This window comes from Lingula anatina, chromosome 1 (genome assembly GCF_051362555.1).
Source record: "Lingula anatina isolate TDL-2025a chromosome 1, LinAna3.0, whole genome shotgun sequence".
NCBI lineage: Eukaryota > Metazoa > Brachiopoda > Lingulata > Lingulida > Lingulidae > Lingula > Lingula anatina.
In genome coordinates, this window is record NC_141767.1 from 68956993 (window position 1) to 68979980 (window position 22988).

At 34.5% G+C, this 22988-nt stretch overlaps 4 protein-coding genes and 1 long non-coding RNA gene across 8 annotated transcripts in view; 1 reads left to right on the forward strand and 4 right to left on the reverse strand.

The window, feature by feature from the left end:
• Window positions 1-154: 154 nt before the first annotated feature.
• On the reverse strand, window positions 155-6518 carry LOC147764929 (uncharacterized). The gene is made up of 4 exons (XM_087001315.1): window positions 4668-6518; window positions 4403-4453; window positions 3844-3918; window positions 155-3354 (listed from the first exon to the last, which is right to left on the reverse strand). Exons 1-4 carry the CDS (start codon window positions 5131-5133, stop codon window positions 3131-3133), a joined length of 816 nt encoding a protein of 271 aa, XP_086857441.1. The 5' UTR covers window positions 5134-6518; the 3' UTR covers window positions 155-3130.
• Window positions 6519-8807: 2289 nt separating this feature from the next.
• LOC106163762 (TM2 domain-containing protein 3) lies at window positions 8808-14640 on the reverse strand. Its single transcript, XM_013541442.3, has 5 exons — window positions 14482-14640; window positions 13739-14013; window positions 9672-9831; window positions 9365-9440; window positions 8808-9178 (listed from the first exon to the last, which is right to left on the reverse strand). The coding sequence occupies exons 1-5, from the start codon at window positions 14564-14566 to the stop codon at window positions 9010-9012; spliced, it is 765 nt and encodes a 254-aa protein (XP_013396896.2). The 5' UTR covers window positions 14567-14640; the 3' UTR covers window positions 8808-9009.
• LOC147764930 (uncharacterized) lies at window positions 11201-13657 on the reverse strand. The gene is made up of 3 exons (XR_015331956.1): window positions 12569-13657; window positions 12114-12201; window positions 11201-11703 (listed from the first exon to the last, which is right to left on the reverse strand). It is a non-coding gene; the product is annotated as an uncharacterized LOC147764930 (long non-coding RNA).
• A 45-nt stretch (window positions 14641-14685) lies between the features above and the next one.
• On the forward strand, window positions 14686-20343 carry LOC106164671 (pyroglutamyl-peptidase 1-like). The gene is made up of 5 exons (XM_087001317.1): window positions 14686-14786; window positions 14955-15012; window positions 15330-15496; window positions 15806-16038; window positions 18977-20343. Exons 2-5 carry the CDS (start codon window positions 14982-14984, stop codon window positions 19134-19136), a joined length of 591 nt encoding a protein of 196 aa, XP_086857443.1. The 5' UTR covers window positions 14686-14786; window positions 14955-14981; the 3' UTR covers window positions 19137-20343.
• LOC106163761 (phospholipid-transporting ATPase ID) overlaps window positions 19607-22988 on the reverse strand; it is a 30052-nt gene continuing 26670 nt past the window's right edge. For all 4 annotated transcript variants that reach the window (XM_013541440.3, XM_013541441.3, XM_013541439.3 and 1 more), the window contains one exon: window positions 19607-22738. In XM_013541440.3, coding sequence (XP_013396894.2) covers window positions 22124-22738 — 615 coding nt within the window. In that variant the 3' untranslated portion in view covers window positions 19607-22123. The remainder of the gene's footprint in view (window positions 22739-22988) is intronic.

Below are 22988 nucleotides of genomic sequence, written 5' to 3' on the forward strand. Positions count from 1 at the left end.
AAAATAACACCAGAGGTGATGATTAAATGAACAGTTATACAATATTTAATGCTGGGCTTTGCCACTTTTTTAGAATTGAAGATTATGAGATAAAACATCAATTAATTTAGGAAAAGAAAGGATACTGATGAAATAAAATAAAAGACCAAAGAAATTCGTTTTCAAACATTTTATTTTCATAATGCTTATTTTCTATTTAGCACTCTTTTATTATCATGAATTTTATATTTTGATAACACAAAGTGTCGTCCATTGGATACAGACTTGCACAGTACACAATTTTACAATTGAGGACATCATGCCAGCAGCACCCAAAATTGTGCTTTCTTCCAATTTGGTGCAATATTATATAATGCTTAACAGCATAATGATCATCAATTTTTTATAATAAAATATTAGTATCATGAATATTCAGAAAATGTGACTAGCAAAGGTTTTCAGGTTCATGGAACTCCAAAGTCATACTTTGAAAATGCTAAATGTATACAAGAGAGCACTGTACTGAAATGGGCTTCTTTCCATTTTTAACTTTTTTACATAAAATAATACAGTTTACTGCCATTTCACATGATCAACTAAGAAAATTGTTGAGATGGCAAAAATATCAATATAACAAGTTTAAATGTCCAATTTCCTCCATTCCAAACATTGTGAATGATTGAATCTGACAAACTACAATGATACGAGTTCATTTCCATTTTGGCACTTTTTTTACACAATACAAGATAACAGGTTTACCACCATTTTTATATAATCAACTAGCAATATTGTCAAGACGCAGAAATTGTCAAACAACCCATTTTACATATCTAGTAAATTCAATAATGAGACTGTTTACATGCCTGACAATCAAATCTGAGGAAAACCACTTATATACAAATAATAGCTGAAGTCCCTCAAAACTCAACCAATCAATCTTATTTTTAAATTTGATTTGTATATAGATAACATTGATCACTCTTGTGAGTTTAATGACAACAGGCCTTGCGGTTCTCCCTGAAATGTGCTTACAGTGTTACTAATATGCTTTTACTAATAATCATCAGTTCTGTGAGTTTCATGAAAACAGGCTTTAAGTTATTGGTTCTCCCTGAAATGTGCTTACAGTGTTACATATATGCTGAAAAAAAAAACAAAAAAACAAAAAAACAAAAAAAAAAAAAAAAAAAACAGCATAACATTTGAAAGAAAAGGGCCTGGTCTTGCTGATTTTCAATCTTGACCATTCTTTTACTAATAATCATCAGTTCTGTGAGTTTCATGAAAACAGGCTTATTGGTTCTCCTTGAAATATGTTAACAGTGTTGCATGTACACTGAAAAAAGGAGAAAAAAATGCAAAACTTTTGAAAATAATCATCCCATTTCCTCCATTTTGAGACACTGTATTACACAGTACATGATAACATGTTTACCGTCATATTTATATAATCAACTAGCAATGTTGTAAAGATGCAGACAATTTCAGAGAAACACTAACATATTTACATATCTAGTTAATTAAATAACGAAACTGTCAACATGCCTGACAATCAAATCTGAGGAAAACCACTTATATACTTGTTAATAAAAGCTGAAGTCCCTCAGAACTCAACCAATCTATCTTTTTTTTAAATTTGATTTGTATATAGATAACATTGATCACTCTTGTGAGTTTAATGACAACAGGCCTATCGGTTCTCCCTGAAATGTGCTTACAGTGTTACTTATATGCTGAAAAAAAAAAAACAGCATAAAATTTGAAAGAAAAGGGCCTGGTCATGCTGATTTTCAATCTTGACCATTCTTTTACTCATAATAATCAGTTCTGTGAGTTTCATGAAAACAGGCTTTAAGTTATTGGTTTCTTCCTGAAATGTGCTTACAGTGTTACTTATATGCTTAAAAAGAACAGCATAACATTTGAAAGAAAAGGGCCTGGTCATGCTGATTTTCAATCTTGACCATTCTTTTACTAATAATCATCAGTTCTGTGAGTTTCATGAAAACAGGCTTATTGGTTCTCCTTGAAATGTGCTTACAGTGTTACATATATGCTGAAAAAAAACCAGCATAACATTTGAAAGAAAAGGGCCTGGTCATGCTGATTTTCAATCTTGACCATTCTTTTACTTATAATCATCAGTTCTGTGAGTTTTATGAAAAGAGGCCTATTGGTTCTCCTTGAAATGTGTTTACAGTGTTGCATGTACAATGAAAAAAGGAAAAAAAAATGCAAAACTTTTGAAAATAATCACCCCATTGCCTCCATTTTGAGACACTGTATTACACAGTACATGATAACATGTTTACCGTCATATTTATATAATCAACTAGCAATGTTGTAAAGATGCAGAAAATTTCAGACAAACACTAACATATTTACATATCTAGTTAGTTCAATAACGAAACTGTCAACATGCCTGACAATCAAATCTGAGGAAAACCACTTATATATATCAAAACAAGGCACAACTTCCACAAAACTCAACCAATCAATCCTATTTTCAAACTTGATTTGTATATTGGTAACATTGATCACTCTTGTGAGTTTAATGACAACAGGCCTATCGGTTCTCCCTGAAATGTGCTTACAGTGTTACTTATATGCTGAAAATGGCAGAAAAAAAACAGCATAACTTTTGACAAAAAATGGCCCGGATATGCCGATTTTTGATCTTGACAACCCTTTTACTAATAATCATCAGTTCTGTGAGTTTCATGACAATAGACCTATTGCTTCTCCTTGAACTGTGTTTACAGTGTTGCATGTATGCTGAAAAAAGCAAAAACAACAGCAAATTTTCTGAAAAAAAAAAGGAGCCCATTATGAAGATTTTCAAACTTGACCTGCGTTTAACTAATATTCATCAGTTCTGTGAGTTTCATGAAAATAGACCTATCGGTTCTCTTTAAAATGTTGCATCGCATATAATATTATGCTGAGAAAAGGGAAAAACAGCAACTTTGTAAAATTGGCCAGATCACACTGATTTTCGAACTGCGTTTTATAAATATTCAACAGTTCTGTGAGTTTCATGACAATAGGCCTATCGGAAATATGTTAACAGTGTTGGAAATATGCTGGAAAAGGTGAAAAAAGCACAGCTTGAACCCCCCCCCCCCCATGCTGATTTTCGAAATTAACTTGCTTAATTTGCATAAGTTAGTTTTAGTGGATCCTTTGTTTGCATTCTGTTTCTACAAAAGTCTTTCCAGCTCCTGCTATCCAAAGCAGATTCTTGTTCCACACATTCCATGATTGCTTCTTTTCCAGGCAGTTTTCCTTGAACCAGGAAACTTCCTAAATGCTTCAATACAGCTGACACTTCTTCTTTTGTCCAAGGCCTTTTGCCTTTTGCCTTCTTTTTTGGGACTACAAATAAAAAAAGTATGGAACTATTCAGACTTAATGCTGTAGAGACTAATCATAACAAATGAGCTGCAGCTTAACTGAGCTGAAGCCTAAATCATCACACATGTTAAAAAAATAAAATTTTATCCTTTAACGAATCGACCCGCCTTCCCTGCAGGGGGGGGAGAGCTATTAAAACAGCGAAGTTGCCTGAAGACATTCCATTAAAGAATTAGGTGTTATTCTTTCAAAATGTCACATGATGAGTCAAACCCTGGCCCAGTTGTTGTGAAAGGCCTCTTAGGTTCCCCATAGAATATGGATCTAAGCATTTTGACAGCAAAATTAGTGTATAGCATATTTTCACCTGATATGTTATTAGATCATGTAACAAGTAATATCCAGAAAAAAATATGTTAGAATACCAATATAGAAATTTGAGAGTTCATTATATTATTCAAATATTTTGATAAACATTTACTGTATGTAATTTCTTGCAATTCTTTTTACCTGGTTTTTCCACAAATGCATTAACTTCTCCACCATTATCTAAAGGGACCCTTGGAATCAATTGACCAACAATATCTGAAAAAGCAAAATTAAAGGTAAATATACTAAAGGGATAATAAATGACCATTTTAGCAAAAAAAAAAAAAAAAGGGGGGGGGTTAAGGGCAATTTTCACATACTTAAAACTATTGGTCAGTGAATCAGATCTGCAATTCAAAGTTAGTCCCTGTTTTTTTTCTAAAAAGTTTGGTGTTTTGTAATATTTTCTTAAGAGAATATTACAGAGTACAGTCATCTATGGAGGTCACGTGATGTGATAACAAGCACAGACTTCATAAAAATTGGGTTAACTGCCACTTTGGTGGTAAAATAGCATTTGTATTCATTGTCAAATAAGGATTTCATACTAACAGTTATCACTTTAAATGTAGCATGTAAATCTAGATAATTCTGACAGTTTTTATTGTACGTTTACACATAGAAGTGCACTCACTGCATGTTCCTATACTACGAAAAACATCACTTGTGCAACTCAACATTTTATCAAATTTTACTATACCTTGAGCAGAGTCTTCATTTGCTGCGTCCTCCAACAATTCCTCTTCAAATACTAAAATTTGAAATCGTATAATGTTTGATTGATAAAACAACTAGTGAAATGAGAATTCAGTGTGTATTCTCTTACATACTTTGAATAAATTTTAATGATAACAGATTTTTGGTAATATCTCTCAGGTACACAACATCTTAACATTTAGAAATGTTTTCAGGGAGATGGATGGAAGTGTTTCACAATGATTTCTAAAGAAGGATCTAATACATACCATCTTCAGTGGTGACATTTATGTCATCGAGAGTCTTGCCTCCAATTTGCAGTCCTTGCTCTGAGGCAAGCAAAAGCTTGGACACTTTGGCCACCTGAACTGTTGCTTCTGGCAGTCTATAATATTCCCGATGTATACGAATATCATGGCCTAAAAACTTAGCCAAGATATCCAGCTCATTCTCTCTCAGATCTACCACCTGGGATATGGTGGCAATCTGCTTTCTCAGGGTGGTGGAATTGATCAGCTCTGGCTGCTTTGCTCCACTCTCTTGTGCTAGTTCTCTAAGGCAGTCCGACCACCGGATGTGACCCTCACTGCCATAGTTGGGCCTGGGGAAGAGATACTTGTTATCTTTGCTCACTCCAAATTTTGATCTTGTTTCAATGAGCAAATTTATTGCCTGTTGCACATCTGATGGGAGAAGAACAGGGACTGTTCTTCCCCTTTTCCCTGTGATCTCCATTCTGTGTAGGGTTTGACATAACTCCTGCTCTACAGTAGTAAGACTATCTAAAACTACCTTCTCCCCATTAGGTGCTGGCCTATTCTGGTAATCATCTAATGTTATTCTGGAGGCCTCTCTACGGACGATCCATTTACCCTTTTCATTTAATTCTTGCACCCTCAAAAGATTGTCGGTCCTAAGATCTACCGAGTGAGCCACAAATTCAGACAGTTCTTTTTTATTTAAACCACTCCAAGTCAGTTGTACTAATAAAGAAGCGTGCCGTAATATGTACAGTGCGATGATAGTTATGTAGTTACGTAACGGCCTAGGAGAGCTTAATTTGATAAAAAAGACCTTTAGTTTAAAAATATGAACTTACTGAATATATAGACATCTGAGATATAACATTAGTTGCAGTTTAGTCTGCCCTTTACAGCACAACCGAGGACGCGGAATTTGGTCCGCCCTTTACAGCACAACCGAGGACGCGTGTGTATAGCACGATTTCAGACAAAAAGTTGGACAGTATTTCTGATACACTCGTGGCGGGAATTTGGCCCGCGTTATACAGCATAACCTAGGACTGGCTCAGAATAGCGTCAAATTTCACCACCTAACTTGAGATGGGCCCCTTTATGCATTCCACTGCTTATGTCAACCGAGGACGTCCTCGGTTGGAGGTGTGTCCTCGGTTAGTGGGTTTCGGGCGGGTGTGTGTCCTCGGTTAGAATGCGTGCACAAGAGCACACACACACACACACACACACACAAAGATATTTACAATACAGTCGAAAAAATAAATGATAGTGACAATTTAACATGTCATTGTTAAATTAAAATACTAGTCTTACTACTGTAGATAAATGCCACATTATACGTGTATAGATTTGCACATAGCACTAAACCTTACGTACCCCAATGTCCAAGAGGGGGTTGTAAATGACTGAGACGGAGGATGAACAAGAGGATGTCTGTTTTCTGAGTCTGAAAGAAAAATGAATAAAAGCAGTGGAAAACACTTGTATAGTAAATACCATAGGAAATACGAATAGAAATGAAATACTAGAGCAACCAACTCGCCAACACAATTCTCAAGTGTCAGCCTTTCCATCATCTCAGTGTTGGAAATTGGCGCGCTGAGGCTTTATATAATGAAAGGTCACGTGATATAAGACCAGATGTCAAGAGATGTGTAAGTACTTAGCAGTCACGAGAGTTAATGAGAAGTATTCTGAGAATAACCAAATATATCACACGGTCACATTTATCTAGGATGATTTTTTGGTTTTCTATCAAACTCTTCTTTTAGCTTGACCAGGTGTAAATTGTAACAATCTATTCAATCTAATCTGAGGATCTTACCCAATAATTTTTTCAGAGTAATGAAATTCCATTGTTTACTTGGAGATGAGGAAGAACAAGATTCTAGTGAAACATGGTTTTGCTAAGTTGAAAACTACTAAATTGAAGATATCAATCATTGTGCGAGTTTGTTGAGTGGTGTCAAAGACAAGTGTGAAGGTGCAAATTTACCAACTGCAAGTGAATCAAGTTTGTTTTCATAATTAAATGTGCCATCATACACTATTAATGCTTTAAGTGGAAATGCAAAAGGCTATTCTTCACTAGAATCTTTAGTTCTTAATCATCTACAAGTAAACAATGGAATCATGCACTGATTCAAAGAATGCGAGTGTTTCTTTCAGTTTATCTGTAATCCTCCTCCTTCACTACATCTCTCTCTACAGCTCTGATACACCCCCTCATGACGGCATCTTAACGTGTTCTTTACACACAAAGCAGATCCTCCATTTTCTCGTCTGTTTCCCTCTAAAGAAAGCACAAAGACTGACACAGACTCTCTACACAAAGACACTGCAGAGTTTTGGGGCTCATTTCCATTGAAATTATTGATTGATTAGCATGCCTTCTTTGTTAAGATTGTGGATATTTCTGCAATCCTTTTTTTCTTCAGTTACATAAGTCTAAGAGTTTCACATGTTTATTTTCTGTAGTTTTAGATTCCACTTTGTCACAAATTCACCTTTAAATATAGTTACATATAGAATAAATTTAAATAAATACTATTGTGTAGAGAAGCAATTAGCAATCACATTACAGTGGCCAGCATTACAGAAGTGAAGAGACTTCTCATGTAGTTACAGCTAGATGAAATAGTAATTTACCATCTAACCAAAAATTGTTTTTGGTTTGCAAACTGACATCCTTGATTTTTTCTTGACTCTTAAAAATAACTATCTTGAAAAATTATAGTTTATTGGCAGCCCCTGTATTTTACAATACTTATTCAGACAGTTCAGGCTGTATTGAAGACCTAATGGGCTCTTAAATGATGCTAATAGGTTTCTGTGTTGCAGATATGCACCAAGAGTGTTTTTGATATTAAGGCAGAGGTTATATGGTATTGGGGTACAGGTGATTTAATATTGATGCACAGGTTATATGATATTGGGGTACAGATAATATAAGATTTTGGTGCACAGGTTATGTGATATTGGGGTACAGATTATATAAGATTTTGGTGCACAGGTTATGTGATATTGGTGCTCATGACACTGTCAGTTTATAATGCCTAGGCTTTGTCTGTGATACAAGAATGTAAAATTGAAATGAGAATATTTTATATGAAAATAAAGTTATTTGCAAATCAAATTTTGCTTTCATTTTAATGTATTAAGTATACAGATCAGTAACCAGATGTAAGGTTCTCAAAATCAAAGTGGTAATTAATGAGCATTGAAAGACCTAACATGAACAGAAAATAATTATTGGTTAAAAAAGGAGGTAAACGTGTTGTAAGAAGGGGAAATTGCAAACATTTCATTTGTGGTCCAAATATAATGTAAGACTATTCCATTATCATTTTAATAATGTATGCCAAAATTTGACGTAAACTTTATTTTAAAGATACACTCCATTAATATTAATGGATTTTCCACTAACGTATTTTCCCAGAAAAAAAAGTTTTCCCGTACTCATGAATCATTTGTGTATCCCTCTCTGCACTTCGATTCGACCTTTAATAAATAAAATTTGACTGGCCAGTCATTTTTATATAAGTTCCAACAGAAATATCTACCTTGGGTACGCTCCAGAAAAAAATTTAAAGGGTTAAATCATTTTCAAGATGTATGTAAGGTTTTATGAGAAGCTGTGGATAGCAAAAATAAGCATTTTCGGGATTTTCAAAACCATGGAGTGTATCAACATTACAAGAATTGAAAGTAATTTTTTCTCAGTTTCAATGAACTGGATAAATTGAATAAGGTATTTCCTTTTCAAAAATGCTGCATCAACCAACTTAGTTAAAAGATGTCTACAGTAAGCTTTTTATACTAGCTGAACACTTGACAATAACGTAAAGCAGTGTGTATGCACAATAAGGACAGCTACCTCCACCCCCCCCCCCCCTCACCCCCCAAAAGTGGTATCACCTATCCTCTGGTCCACTGCTGAATAGCTCTTGTTATAAAGTTCTATTTGCTATTGCTAAGATTAATTGCACAGCAGTAGTGAAATACCCCCTCCTTCCTTCAGAAAGTAGGCTCTAGGTAGGTATATTTCATTTAATACCTTCATTAATTGGATTCCAGTGCAGCAAAAAATAAATAAATAAATAAAATAATAATAATAATAATAATTATAACAATAATAAATAAATAAATTGATATTGCACATGTAAATAACATTTTATTCAAATCTACTACATAATGTTAAAGAACTTTATTTTACAATGGAAAAAATATACAAGATAATGACCAATATTTACAATGATCTTTCCTATTGCTTGAAGTATTATTTTTACTTCCATGATTTTAACTGTTTGTTTTTAAACTCTCAGCAGTATTATTCAAGTTCTCCTGATAATGCTTAGTAGATGTATAATGAGCCATCATAGGGTCCAACATAACCTATTGCAATCAATATGACATCCACTATAGTCCACACTCCCAGACCTCCAAAGCTGAACAGTTTGCCAATCCCTTCTCTCCAGAGACCTAAATAAAATCTGTCTGCTCCAAAACCACCAACTGTTACACTGAAATTGAAGAGTTGTTAAATAAGTTGCATTCTTAAACAAATTAGAAGATAAATAAAAAAAATGAAAAATCAGTTAAGTACTGTAAATAATTGCTCAACTTTTCCAAACATTAGAGAAAATTTAAGATTAAACTTAAAACACTTAAAAACAAATTATCTTAAGCTAAAAGAAAAAGAAAGTCACCTTAAAATGAGAGCAGTGGACCATCTGTAACCCTTAGTCCAATTGCATGATCTGTTCTTGTAAAACTTTCTTCGTCCTAAAATATTTAAGAAGGGCATGTTTTGAACAGACATTTTTGGATGTAAGCATCTAGTACTCAGACAGCTAGTGAACCACAGCACGTGAAAGGGCTACACCATTCAACAAGAATCATCGGTTGTTGTGATGTTACAGATCTGATATAGTAGATGAGTGAAGGTTTTGTTTAATGTGGACATAGTTTAAAAATGGAAATTGCTCAGTCAAGAATCAGATGGGCATTCCTTACCTAGACAAAGAATATGGTCTTTGACAGAGCAGTTTGCCCTATAGGTAGGACGCGGTGTGGTCACAGCCTGACAATTGGATTGAGTGGTGCAAGTATGCTGCCACTCTTCTGTTTGGTAGCAATAACGACAGTTGAATTCCCTTGTGAAGTTTCTTTCGCCCTGAATTTAAAAGCAGAAAAGAATGAAGACAAACTTATGTTTAATCTAATATATTTTTAATGATTCCGTAATCAAAATGTCAAAAATATCTCTTGAACAGATAAGCTACATTAATCCCAATAAATAAATAATTAATTAATTAATTTATTTATTTATTAATGTTGATGTTTTTTTAAGTGTGTGTCCATGATAAGACCAGTCAGAGGGTGGCAAGGTGGGGGTCAACAGATTTCAACCAAATTCATAATATAGTTGCATACATAGGAGATATTCACATTGAAGGCAACAATCCCAAAAGAAATCATTGGATATAATTATAATATAATATTAAATGTTTTGGCCATTTTTGGCTTGATTTTCAGCTTCAGTCAATAAAGCCACTTCATAAGCAAATATGTCAAAACTGCTGACTTTTTAAAATAAATTGATAATTTACCTATTTAAACCAGCCATTTGCCATTGAGAATATGTTACTTAATTTCAGTTTAACCCACAAACTAACGAGCCACGCCCATTTTTATAACCCCACCCCCCAAACTCACTTTTCTACCAAGCAATGTTCAAGCATTCATATCTCTCTTTTTGCAGGGTTGACAGCCATAAAATTGAATAGGGATCCTGAGCATATATTGGTCTCATCATACAAATTTTAAAAAGTGTGTTAAACACAACAGAAGATATTGAAAAAGTGCCTCAAACATAAGCAATTTTAGCAGAAAACCAAACGACCAAAATCAAGATATCAGTACATTTTGAGATAATACCTTCCAATAATCAAGTTTAATCAAAGACTCACAGCCAGGAATTCAAACAATGCTTTGATAAGGGCAAATCTATCCAATTTTTATAAATACAAGATGGCTGCCATCAATTCTGTCCCAAAATACAGTTACCATAATTCCTCAAAATAATCAAGAGGCCCATTTTTGCAGGTTTTTTTTTTTTATTTTGAGATCTGTAATACAGGATTGCTCAGATAATATTCTTTTCAAACAGAGCCATACAACTTCTGAATAAATTTAAATTATTAGTGACAAGTTATTCACCCCCCCCCCCCATTTAATGAGTTATTACTGTGCATATCCAATGTCATCAGCATTGTGTATATACCTTATTTTCAGGGAGCAATAGAGAAAAATAAAAAATAAAAAAAATTACAAAGGATTTTTCTAAAGGTAAAAGGGAATGACTGTCTCATTTTATCAGTTTTCTCAAGTGCAACACTAATTAATCCACTTGAAATGATTTATATTGCATTTTTCAACCATTCTTTTTCCTTTCAAATGATTCATAGGTTTTGTAAATACATGTGATATCTTGATATCTATATTCTTTATTTATAAAGAAAATTAAAACAGAGTCAGCAACATACAATGACAGGAGTACTTTATTTTCATATTATCAATTGGACAGTAAAAGAACAAAGCAATTTCTTTTTCACAGGAGTGAAATCAAGCTATGAATCTCCAAGGTTCCAATATCACGGTCATCTTTTCCATATACTGAACACAACAGTGATGGGTAGTGTTCCAGAGATTTTAATCTTATAACTGATTGATCCCCAAGTTTCTTCTTCTGGTTGAGAGATCTAGGGTCTCCTTAGACAGTAATGATAATTCAGCAATCTTAGAATAAGTGTGGTAACTTGAAGCAACATGCCACTATAGTTTAGTGTAACTGAACTGTCAATTGTCAATATTTGTCAATCCAATGGAAATCCAATTTGAAATCCAGAATTTCATAATAGAAAGACAGAGTTGGTGCTCACATCTGAATCTGATGAATTTGCCTGTGCAATTTCAGGTGAATCTTCTATTATTATCTGTACGATTGTCCAGGTCAAGGTTCACATCCAGGCCTAGGATGTAAAATCTGAAAAATAAACATAACATCAATAAATGTTTTACAACAACAGAGGCTTACTGTGTTCAGAATAGAAACTACTGTAGCAGGATCAATCTATCTCAGCGGAGTATCACACTCAGGCTCAGTCACTGTAATCAGCTTAATTGTCTGGCACACCCCCTTGCAAAGCAACATGAACAACATAATGGACCGCAAAGTCTTCCTGATTTTACTTAAGTACTTTCTAGTTGTACAAGTGTTCTGTGTAAGTCTTGAAAATTGAAGCAGTGTGTTACAAAGTCACATAAAGCTAAGTGGTTAACTTCAACTTCATTGTAAACACATATAAATCTGCATATCAAACTAAAATATAAAAAACTGGCACAAGTAACATCCCCTAAAATGCCAAAACTTGAAACTGAATGTGTGTTACATACCTTTGATTCTGGGTAAGAAATTTCTAATGAAGCTGTCTACAAGCTGTCTCTTAACTGTTTGTGTTATGATAACACATGTAACAAAGCCCTAGAATTTAATGCACAAATATACTTCATAAGTTAGATACACAGTTAATTCTTTTCAGCAAATATATTTACCATGAAATAGAAATCAAGTAAAATTCTATGAATTGAAATATACCAGAACATCTTTTAATTCTGCTTATATTCTTTATATTACTTAAAAATATTCAAACTTATTATTTAAACTGGTTTGAGTTTTTAGTGTATCTGATTCTAGTATATGTATGCTACCACTGGCCAACAACAGAGTAGGTTATTACTATATAAAGACTACCTGAAATAGTGACAGAACCGACTTTGTCTGTATATATATATATATATATATATATATATATATATATATATATATATATATATATATGATCACTTACCTTACAACAAACATCCAGAGCTAAATCGATGAGCTGGATATATTGAGGAACCCAAGCCTGACAACAGTCTGAAGTGGTTCAACAACAACAACAAAAAAAAAAAAAAAATGCACATTCTAAAGACGACCAGCTGCTATGGCCATTTCTTGTGATATTCTGGTGCACACCAATCCTTCTGAGATGTACCTAAGCATCTCTAGCGCATGTTCTTCATAAAATTAAGAAAGCATTATGTTTTAACACTGTAAAGACGATGTGCTTTTCTCCACAGTTGCTCCGGTGATAATCTTAGTACCCGCCATGTTGAAAATAGGTCACAGAGTTAGCATTGTTATTTTACATTTAGTTTCTACAACATAAACAAATTTAAAAAATGTATTTTTGCTTCATAAGTTTGTCTGCAGGGCAAACATGGTTGTTTTAAGGGCTTTTCACAAACCTATACATGGTTTTGACTTATTAATTTAGTGGAAGAAACAGATTAGCATTTCAGTAGTATAAAAATATTCGTTTTTAGGCCCTTTTTAAAATTGTTATAGTTCTCATTTTACAAGGTTTAACACGGATTTTATTTCATAAAATTTATTTTGCAACCCTTTTCTATCAGCACATACCAAAATTATATGGATACAACCTGCAAAAAAGAAGATGTGTGCATTTAAAGAAGGGGAGGGGGTCAAGCATACGGAAAACATGCCTTATTAGAATCAACCTTGTGTGGTCATGACAGTGCCCTTTCGAAAAATCTGTACTGGGTATTAAAGGTCTGTCCTTAACCCATCATATGGCATACCTAAATAATTCCTTATGATGTACATGATTTTTTAAAATAATATTTAAAATTATAACTTTTCAAGAGCTGAAAAATGCTATATTTTGGCAAAATTGCGGATAAAAGACCTTCCCCCATATCTCTAAAACTAATGATCCAAAATAAGAAAGCCAGTGGCTCACAATATCTTTCATGTTGATGGTTTACCACACCAAAAATTATTAAAATCTGCTGACCCCCACCTTGCCGCCTTCTGACCGATCTGTTTGGCTTTCTCATGGACGCGCTCTTAACACGTTTTGCTAAGATTAGGTGGCTATCTTCTGTTAGCAAAGATAATTTTGTTTTCAAACACACTATCTTACATCAACAAGAGATCATTAGTAATTTACACTTACATCACATACAATATCTGCCAGAGCTTTGCAAGTCACTGTCACATCATCTCCATAGGTGCATGAAGTATCAAATTCACATTCAATGCAACAGGCTCCTAGCTCACTACATTTTGCCTTGCTAGGACATGAAGATATGTACTGTTTGCTGCATGTGTTATTAAAAAAATTAGGATCCAGGACGGTACTATTGGAACCTGAATGCCCTTGCCATATCACAGTGCTTTCATCTGATGGAAAAGTATGTGTTCCTCTATCTGGAAAATCTGTTGTTAGTTCTGAAATAGAAATTTATCATATTTGTTGATAATAAAGTTTTAGGAGTTGGAGTTTTAGCTGAAAGATATAAACAGATAGCACCTATGAATACGATTAAAATAAATTGAACTGTTTTAACAAACGGATTTAAAAAGCCTTGCTTCACGGGCGTTGCTTCACTTAGAATTACAGTATCAGGAGACCAGGATCAACAGTGGTCCGATTCTTCTGTCTTTAGACTGCTGGTCACGTTTTCAGATATTTATTGAGCGTGCTGGAACTACTGTGCATTAAAAGTAAAAAGGCCTATCATTTGGACTAGGTCACCACAACAATCACTCCTGTCAGTGATCTCAACCAAGGTAAAACAAATCATGAAATAAACATAACATGAAATAACATTGCAGACCCATATTAAGAATAATTCAATTTGGATATCCTTACTACTGATTCGCTTGCGGGTGTGTATAAATCTGGCAAAAACCTACCTGTTTGGTCAGCTGTTGTTGTCAAAAAGTAAGAAAATACGAAAAGTATCAGCAATTTCGTTTTTTCCTCGTCGAAGGCCACCATGTTGTCATCCCGCAGATAATTAAATAAATGTCAAACACAAATGAAACTTTCTGCTGTGATGCAATTTGAAGCTTTCCTCCTGATATTTTGTTTCAATTGTCCCATTAAATGCTATATTTCTACCGACTTTGGTTATTGGTTTTGTCAAAAAAGTGCTTTCGACCTCAGGCTGCTAATTGGCCTCTCTTTGAATGAACCAAGCACTTACCGTACCAAGAAGGTAAACATTGTGAACTAATGCATGGCTTTGTTTATATTTTTTACCCACAGCATTCGGCAAACGTCAAACACAAATTAATGTATAATTCTGCATTATGATATATTATTTAAAGTAGATTGCTCATGTACTGTCATTGCGATTGAAGTCGAAAATCTTCCTCATTTGTAGATCTAACATTAGTTAGTGCTTAGGAAAATGACAGATCAACAAACTGTGGTTGTGACAGGTAAGTACTTTTACATCATGTGATATTGTTTTGTAATAGATAGTCTTTTTTTTTTGCATTTTTTTTTATTTAACACATTGTGAAATACATGAGTATATAAAAAGGAAGAAAATTCTACATATTTTAAAATCAAATCTTTTTTTATGAAAAAATATATTTTTATAGAATTCAGGGATACAACTGCATGTACTAGTATTTGGCCGTATTTCATTTAACTGGCACTGCTTTGTAAGTGGTACCATTTTACAAGTTTTTTAAACACTCATAGCAATAAATGGAAAAAGAGAACACACCATATATGATATACAATTTTGAAGGATTTGGACCCTTTGGTTCCCACACAATCAATGCCAGCTGGCTTGCTGTCCAGGAGTTGGCAAGGAAAGGTTTGGGACAAGGCATTAATCTTGTGGTGGACCAGCTACCAGTGGCCTACTCTGAAGTGAAAAATATTGTGCCCAAGTTGTGGAATCTTAGACCCAAGGTCAGTACGTATAGGTAAATTCTAATTTTTTTCTTTTTTGTTTTTTTAAATAAATATCCTCCATCATTTCAGGAATAACATGGCTCTTACATTGTACCTTCATAATTCTTACATTAAAGTTAACAGAAACACATTTTTATTGTGGTTTCTTTTTAATTAAAAAAATGTGAATGGTATAATATAATATAATATAATATAATGCCCAGCAGGGTTTATTGGACCACAGTCAACTTGCTGGTGTCAGTGTGCCAATGACTTCATTTGCTGCACTGTATAATAACTTTCATCACGATACTCTTCCACTTTTAGTTAGTAGTACATGTAGGAGTGTCCGGGATTGCAGACAGACTGACACTGGAGCAGCTAGCACACAATGACGGCTATGAGAGAGAGGATATATATAACTGTGTTCCTGACACCAAGTGTTGTGTGGACGGAGCAGACCACTGCCTGGTGTCGGCTATAGATATGACTAAAGTACAGCAGTGTGTTAATAGCTCTGCTTGTGGAGTGGAAGCCATTGTTTCTACTGATCCCGGAAGGTGAGAATCGAAGTTGATGTCAGATGGCATTCTCTGAATACTTATTGTACCACCAGCGTAGGCGCTGGCGGTACACATGGTTTTAGTCCCGACCCGTATGTTCCGCCGGCTCCTGCGGCTCCGCCGGCTCCTGCGGCTCTGCCGGCTCCTGCAGCTCCGCCGGCTCCTGCGGCTCCGCCGCCAAGTCACCGTTACCGCTTCTCCTCCTAGACGGTAAGGGCCTCCATACCCATCTCTTGGATTTAGGTCACCTATAATCTCAACTCGTTCCACGTAAAATTTGGGCTTTGTCGGTATTGGGGTCTAGGTGTGGCACTCATTGCAATGCACCCTTGTCCAAAAATGGCAAAATTAAATGCTAATTATCTCCCCTACGGAAGGAATTATGGGAAAAATTTCTACAGACAGCTTTCCAAAAGTCATATGTGTAGATTTCATATATGCCCTTGGATTTGACCTTTGACCTTTATTTCAAGGTCAAACAGGCCAAAATTTTCAAAAAAACAAAATTTTTGCCGAAAAAAAAATTATTTGCGGCCTTATTCAGATACCACACAGACTTAACTAATAATATTAATGGAAAGTGTTACCCTTCGGGTCATCTTTCATCTCCGTGAATTTGGGGTCAATCGGTGCATTTTCACGGGAGTAGCGGCCATAAGATATCGAAACTTAAAACTGTCTCTAATTTGGGAACTGTTAATGCTAGACACCCATTCTTTTTTGCATTTTGTAGAGCATGTAAAGCCCAACACTGGAGGTGGTCTCCGTTTTTTTGTATTCCATACCGTTTTCGAGTTACGCTGTATCAAAAAGTACATATTGGTGGTGAAAGCAAAATGTGCAGTACGGTAATGGATAATAAATTTTGAACTCCGAAAAAATAAAACATAAGCCTTGGCAAAGCAGACAACTTGTGGTCAAAAATGACATTATTTCATCAAATTTGAACATCTGGAACTTCAGAGCACCTCCCATTTCAAGAATTTTGACCAAAATGACCTTTTCTTTATTTTAATTAATTTTTTCTATAGGAAATTTATGGCACATTATTGTAACTCCAAAATTATAACATTTAGTCCCTGATATCTCCAAAACTGGCAGAGATAGGTCCATAGTTACTATTGAAGTTGAATAGGAAGTCATATACTGGCAATCTAAATGTGACCTTAAAATTGACCTTTGACCTACTTTTCACCATGAGCTGAACTTTGCAAATTTTGCTTCCCTTTTATCTCCAAAACTGGCAGAGATAGGTCCATAGTTTCTATTGAACTTGAATAGGAAGTCATATACTGGCAATCTAAATGTGACCTTAAAATTGACCTTTGACCTACTTTTCACCATGAACTGAACTTTGCAAATTTTGCTTCCCTTTTATCTCCAAAACTGGCAGAGATAGGTCCATAGTTACTATTGAAGTTGAATAGGAAGTCATATACTGGCAATCTAAATGTGACCTTAAAATTGACCTTTGACCTACTTTTCACCATGAACTGAACTTTGCAAATTTTGCTTCCCTTTTATCTCCAAAACTGGCAGAGATAGGTCCATAGTCTCTATTGAACTTGAATAGGAAGTCATATACTGGCAATCTACATGTGACCTTAAAATTGACCTTTGACCTACTTTTCACCATGAATTGAACTTTGCAAATTTTGCTTCCCTTTTATCTCCAAAACTGGCAGAGATAGGTCCATAGTTACTATTGAAGTTGAACAGGAAGTCATATACTGGCAATCTAAATGTGACCTTAAAATTGACCTTTGACCTACATTTCACCATGAACTGAACTTTGCAAATTTTGCTTCCCTTTTATCTCCAAAACTGGCAGAGATAGGTCCATAGTCTCTATTGAAGTTGAATAGGAAGTCATATACTGGCAATCTAAAAGTGACCTTAAAATTGACCTTTGACCTACTTTTCACCATGAACTGAACTTTGCATATTTTGCTTCTCCTTTATCTCCAAAACTGGCAGAGATAGGTCCATAGTTACTATTGAACGTGAATAGGAAGTCATATACTGGCAATCTAAGTGTGACCTTGAAATTGACCTTTGACCTACTTATTATCATGAACTGAACTCTGCTAATTTCTTTTTCTTTTAACTCCAAACCTGGCAGAGATAGGCCCATAGTTACTATTGAAGTTGAATAGGAAGTCATATACTGGCAATTTACTGTGACCTTGGAATTGACCTTTGACCTACCTTACAATGAACTTAACTTTGATTGTACCATTTGTAGTTATATATATATTTTTTGCATATTTTGAAAATTCTTGTTGATTGCATTTTTACAGCTTGGCAAGCACAAGACTGGTGGCTGTGTTCCTTATTTTGTATATGTGGGGGTCTATATGAATGCGCTTGCTCCAGCTGGTGGTACAATATTCGGAGGCGGTATCGCCTCTCTGATCCTCTAGTTTAGTCTTAGGGCTCATTCTCAATGAAAAAAATCTTTCTTTCTTTGTAGACGAATCCAATTCCTCTGGGACTCTTGCTGAGTACAACCAGATTAACACACCTTATTTCCAATGCTCTCAATTAGTTACCAGCCTTCTTTTATTCTACTAAGTGACAGGAGGATAAATCTACCTACAATACAATATGATACAATACGATATCTTTGATAAATCTACAGACACAATTAAGACGCCCATAGTAGTATGAATTTTGGTTAAACAATAGTTTCATTGGGAACAAACACTCACTAGCTTTATTGGAGAGTTATTTTTGTGCTTATCTAATCAGCCACTGTCTCAGCTTAATGATTGTATGAGCAGTAGTTTTTAATAACCTTATTATTGCTGTTAAAAAGGTTTTGGTGGTCTCTGGATATGATATGATAAGATAAGATAAAACAGTTATTCTTGACTTTGAGATTAATGTGAATCTCCAGTATCAAGTCACTTTTGCACTTTTATTTTTCTTTCAGGTTCCTGTGTGATTTTTCCTATTATCTTTCCCTTCATGTCAACCAGGATTGTGCAGCTTTCATACATGTTCCAGATATCAATAAACCATACACAGTTGAGCAGCTGGCAGAGGGACTGAGAGTAGCCATATTAGCCATGCTGCAACAGTTGCCATCTTGATGTCAGGGCTTTTTTGAGTGATAAAGATTTAATTACAAGGCTGATGAAAGAAATCTGATTTTGTTATATGATGCTATAGGAACACAAGTGGTATGGTTTCCTCTGTTCTAGTCATTTAGAACATTATAAAAAAATGATTTTTTTATTTACCAGTTGACAAGTGGAACTACTAGCTAGCTTTAGACATAAGTGATTGGTTCAAAAATAAATTGATGAACTGTTGATCAACTTTTGAAGATCAAGGTTAAATGAGATGTAAAAATCAGGTGTGCATGAACATTACTTTAGTAGGAGCATTGCATTGAGTGGAGGAAAACGAAGCCCCCTCAGCCTATATTTCAATTTCTCAATGTCATTTACAATTTATGGAAATCCATTAAAACAAGTTCCCTGTATAGCACATGGACACTTCTTTTTGACCCATTTGTTAGGGTAATGAAATGATGCTTAAGGCAAAATATAGACCAAAATGACATTTTTTATTAAATTTATTTATTTCTAAAATATTAGCAACAGAACACTTCAACATGTATCAAGTGACTCAAAAGATCACATGATATAAAACATTCATTTGTTCCTTAAACAATCGTTCTTTTAGTAAAACTATAATTTTTGTAACAACTACATGTATTCTGTTATTTGAATGTAAGTAGAAAGATTGAAATATACATATCATTTTGAAAATAAAATGTTACTGAATGGAACAAGGTGTGTAAAGAATGGGAATCATCTGAGGTGTCCTAAAATGAGGCCTTTCAGACCACGTGATATAAAAGACTGGAAAACAAGAAAATATGCGCTAGCGATATGCACCGAGAAAGTATTAAAAAGCATTGCAGTAGTGAGACCAAAAATGTGTGAATCCATATTGTTCTGCACAAGAACATAAAACAACCAGAGGGTACATAAATTCTGTCAGCTTTCACTCCGCACTTGCATTTCTGCCATTATTTCTGATCCCCCCATCTCCAAATCCTGCTAAATCTTGCTTGATTTTATTTCAAGTAACAAAGACCCGGTTCTTTCAGATGATTCCCATTAAACAGATAACATATTGCAACAAAAAATATACGCACAACAATAATTGCAACAGAAAACAGTCATGCACACAAATAATTGCAATGAAAAGAATGGCTGACAATATTGCATAGACCATGTTGACGTACATGTACACTTATGTGTCAATAAACACAAATTTTAATGGTAATACTTTTGTATTTGACTGAAATGATGTTTGAGAAAGCTGGTTAAGCAGCAATGACTAGTTCTATGACAGCAGTCTATGATGTCATAGATACTGTGTCAAGACACCTGCTGCACATAGCATCAGCCTAGTAAAAATGATTTTAAAAATTCAAAGTAACCACTGTGACTTAATTATATAATTACTATAATAATTATTAATCAAATTACTTAAAAACCTAATCTAGTTAATTTTAATTTGAACTAGAAGTATTCCGAGGACTTGTAGTCAGTTTGATCAGTGGTTTGAAATGTTTAAGACTGCATTCCCAGAGATTTAGATCGATCTATCTGGGTCGACCTAACTCCCTGGGGGTTCACGCTAAATTGCTGTCAGCCGAGCGAGCACGACAGTTAATTACCCCCTTACAGCTCTTAGTAGGCGGGACAGACATTTAAGCCAGCTAAGCTGATGGTAATCTAGTGAAACTCCCCACAGGGATAGATCGATCTAAAATCTGTGGGAATGGGGTCTAAGGTTCAGACTCTTAATATATATATAGTATGTTACTGTGTTGGTTGCTTCAATACCAGAACAGTACAATAGAATAGCAAGCACATTAAAGCCCTTGGTAAACACAGACACTCAACAAACTTTGACATGCATCCCATTTTAAGGTTCAATGTATAGTATATTTTCTAGTCCTTGTAACATCTGCTATCTGACTATATATAAAAAAACAGTGACACACATCTCTGACTTAAAAAAAAGAAAAGTGAAAATATTTATTTTCTATCATCATAAGTTGAAATCCAAGTATTTGGCATTGGTAGTCATAAAAATATAATACAAAATTATTTATCCTTTTTACTCCTTATTTACACAATTGATATTTTAATAAAAATTTGGGGAATATTTTGACCCCCCCCCCCAAAAAAAAAAAAAGGAAAAAAGAAAGAAAGAAAGAAAGAAAACTCGATTACAAGAACAGTGCTAAAGTAAAGAATAATGGCTTGGGCCCTGAGTTTCCACACGTTAAAAGAAGTAACATCTCAGTAGAACTTATTCTGCAACAAACATAGTCCAATGAAAAATGACTAAAACAAATTTCTAGTATAAACTTCACAGGTCACTAATCAATTCAGTAAAATTTCTTGCCAGCTGTTCTACTAAAGATGTTACTTCTTGGTGTAGAAAATAATGCTGATGACACTTTACTACATGTGTGCTTATAAACATGATTTATTACAATAATACCAATAACAATCTCCTCATGTACTTGAGAAGAGTTTTAAAGGGGAGGGCTGCTGTAACAGCCTCCTAAATGGTGTACTGCAATGGTTGAATTAGAATCCTAATTAAAAACGAAGTTAATATTACAATGAGACATCTGCCATTTAAAGTAATGTTACAAACTATATAAAGATTAAATTACTAATTGTTTGATTAGAGACGTTCTGTTTTGAGTATGTTTTAATGATAGTTTGAGAAATGTAATAGCTACAGATTCTGATGTGACAATGATTTTGCCAAGAGAAAAGCAATGCAACTATAAAAAACATTCTAACAATTTCCTTTCAATGTGTCAAAATAATTTAAACCCCCCCCACCCCCCAAAAGGTAATATTAGATCAAATCTAAAACCCCTTTGTCTTGACAGTAAATTGCTTTTAAAAGCATGGTTCAAATTCTAAGTTAACAAAATAAAACCATTTTCATTATTTGATGGCAATTAATTTTCCAACTTTGTTGAATAACAAACTTTGAATTCTGGTTATTTTCTACACCTAAAAGAACCAGCAAATCAAGAACGAACAGTGTAACCTACAAGTTCCACATTATTTTCACAAGAGGAGGGAATATTATTTTTAGGAGAAGAATTCATAACCAAATTGCCATCAGAAAGCTTTGTCTTTGTGCCATTTCCTGCACTATTTTGGCGAATTGGAGTGGCTCCATCTAGTGGCCTGTTTGCCCGCATTATGCTTCCACTTGTTATCAATTGTCCAAAACCCTCTTGGTGTGCAAAGGCATAGCCAGACCTTATGGAACCATGCTTGCTGCTGCGATTGAAGGAGGCACGACTTAGTTTCAATCCAAGGTCTCTTGATTTTGATTTTGACTTGGACAGTTTAGTTCTAAGCCTTACTCTGTCAGTTAACGTAGGTGCTGTATCCTGTTTATAAAATCTGTAGGCTACCACAGGTAACAGTAAGACCACATTGCCCAGCACAAGAGAGAACCAGAAGTTGGCTGTCGCCATGGTGTGTCTTGCCGCTCCTGTGTATGTCGTTGTAATGAGCCAGTTGTTCCCAAAAATGTCAGAGTACAGAAAGAATATAGAGCAAAAATAAAATATGATGCTGCCAAACGTCATGATGGGATTGAATACTGACCAAAACTGTGTGTCTATTGCCAACTGAAAGGAAGAAATTGTCTGATTATGCTTGCTTTCATCGTGTATAATCTTCACAAACAGAGTAATAATATATTTATTTAAGTCTAAAATCCATAAAAATATCTTCTATAGACTTCACAAATAAAACACAAAGTAGAAAGAATTATTTCAAATGAAAAAGAGAAGAATGTCCAATTAAAATGTTCAGTAAATTATTTAATGTCCAATCATAATTTTTTTTTCTTTAAGATAAGTTTTCTGTAGTGAGAAA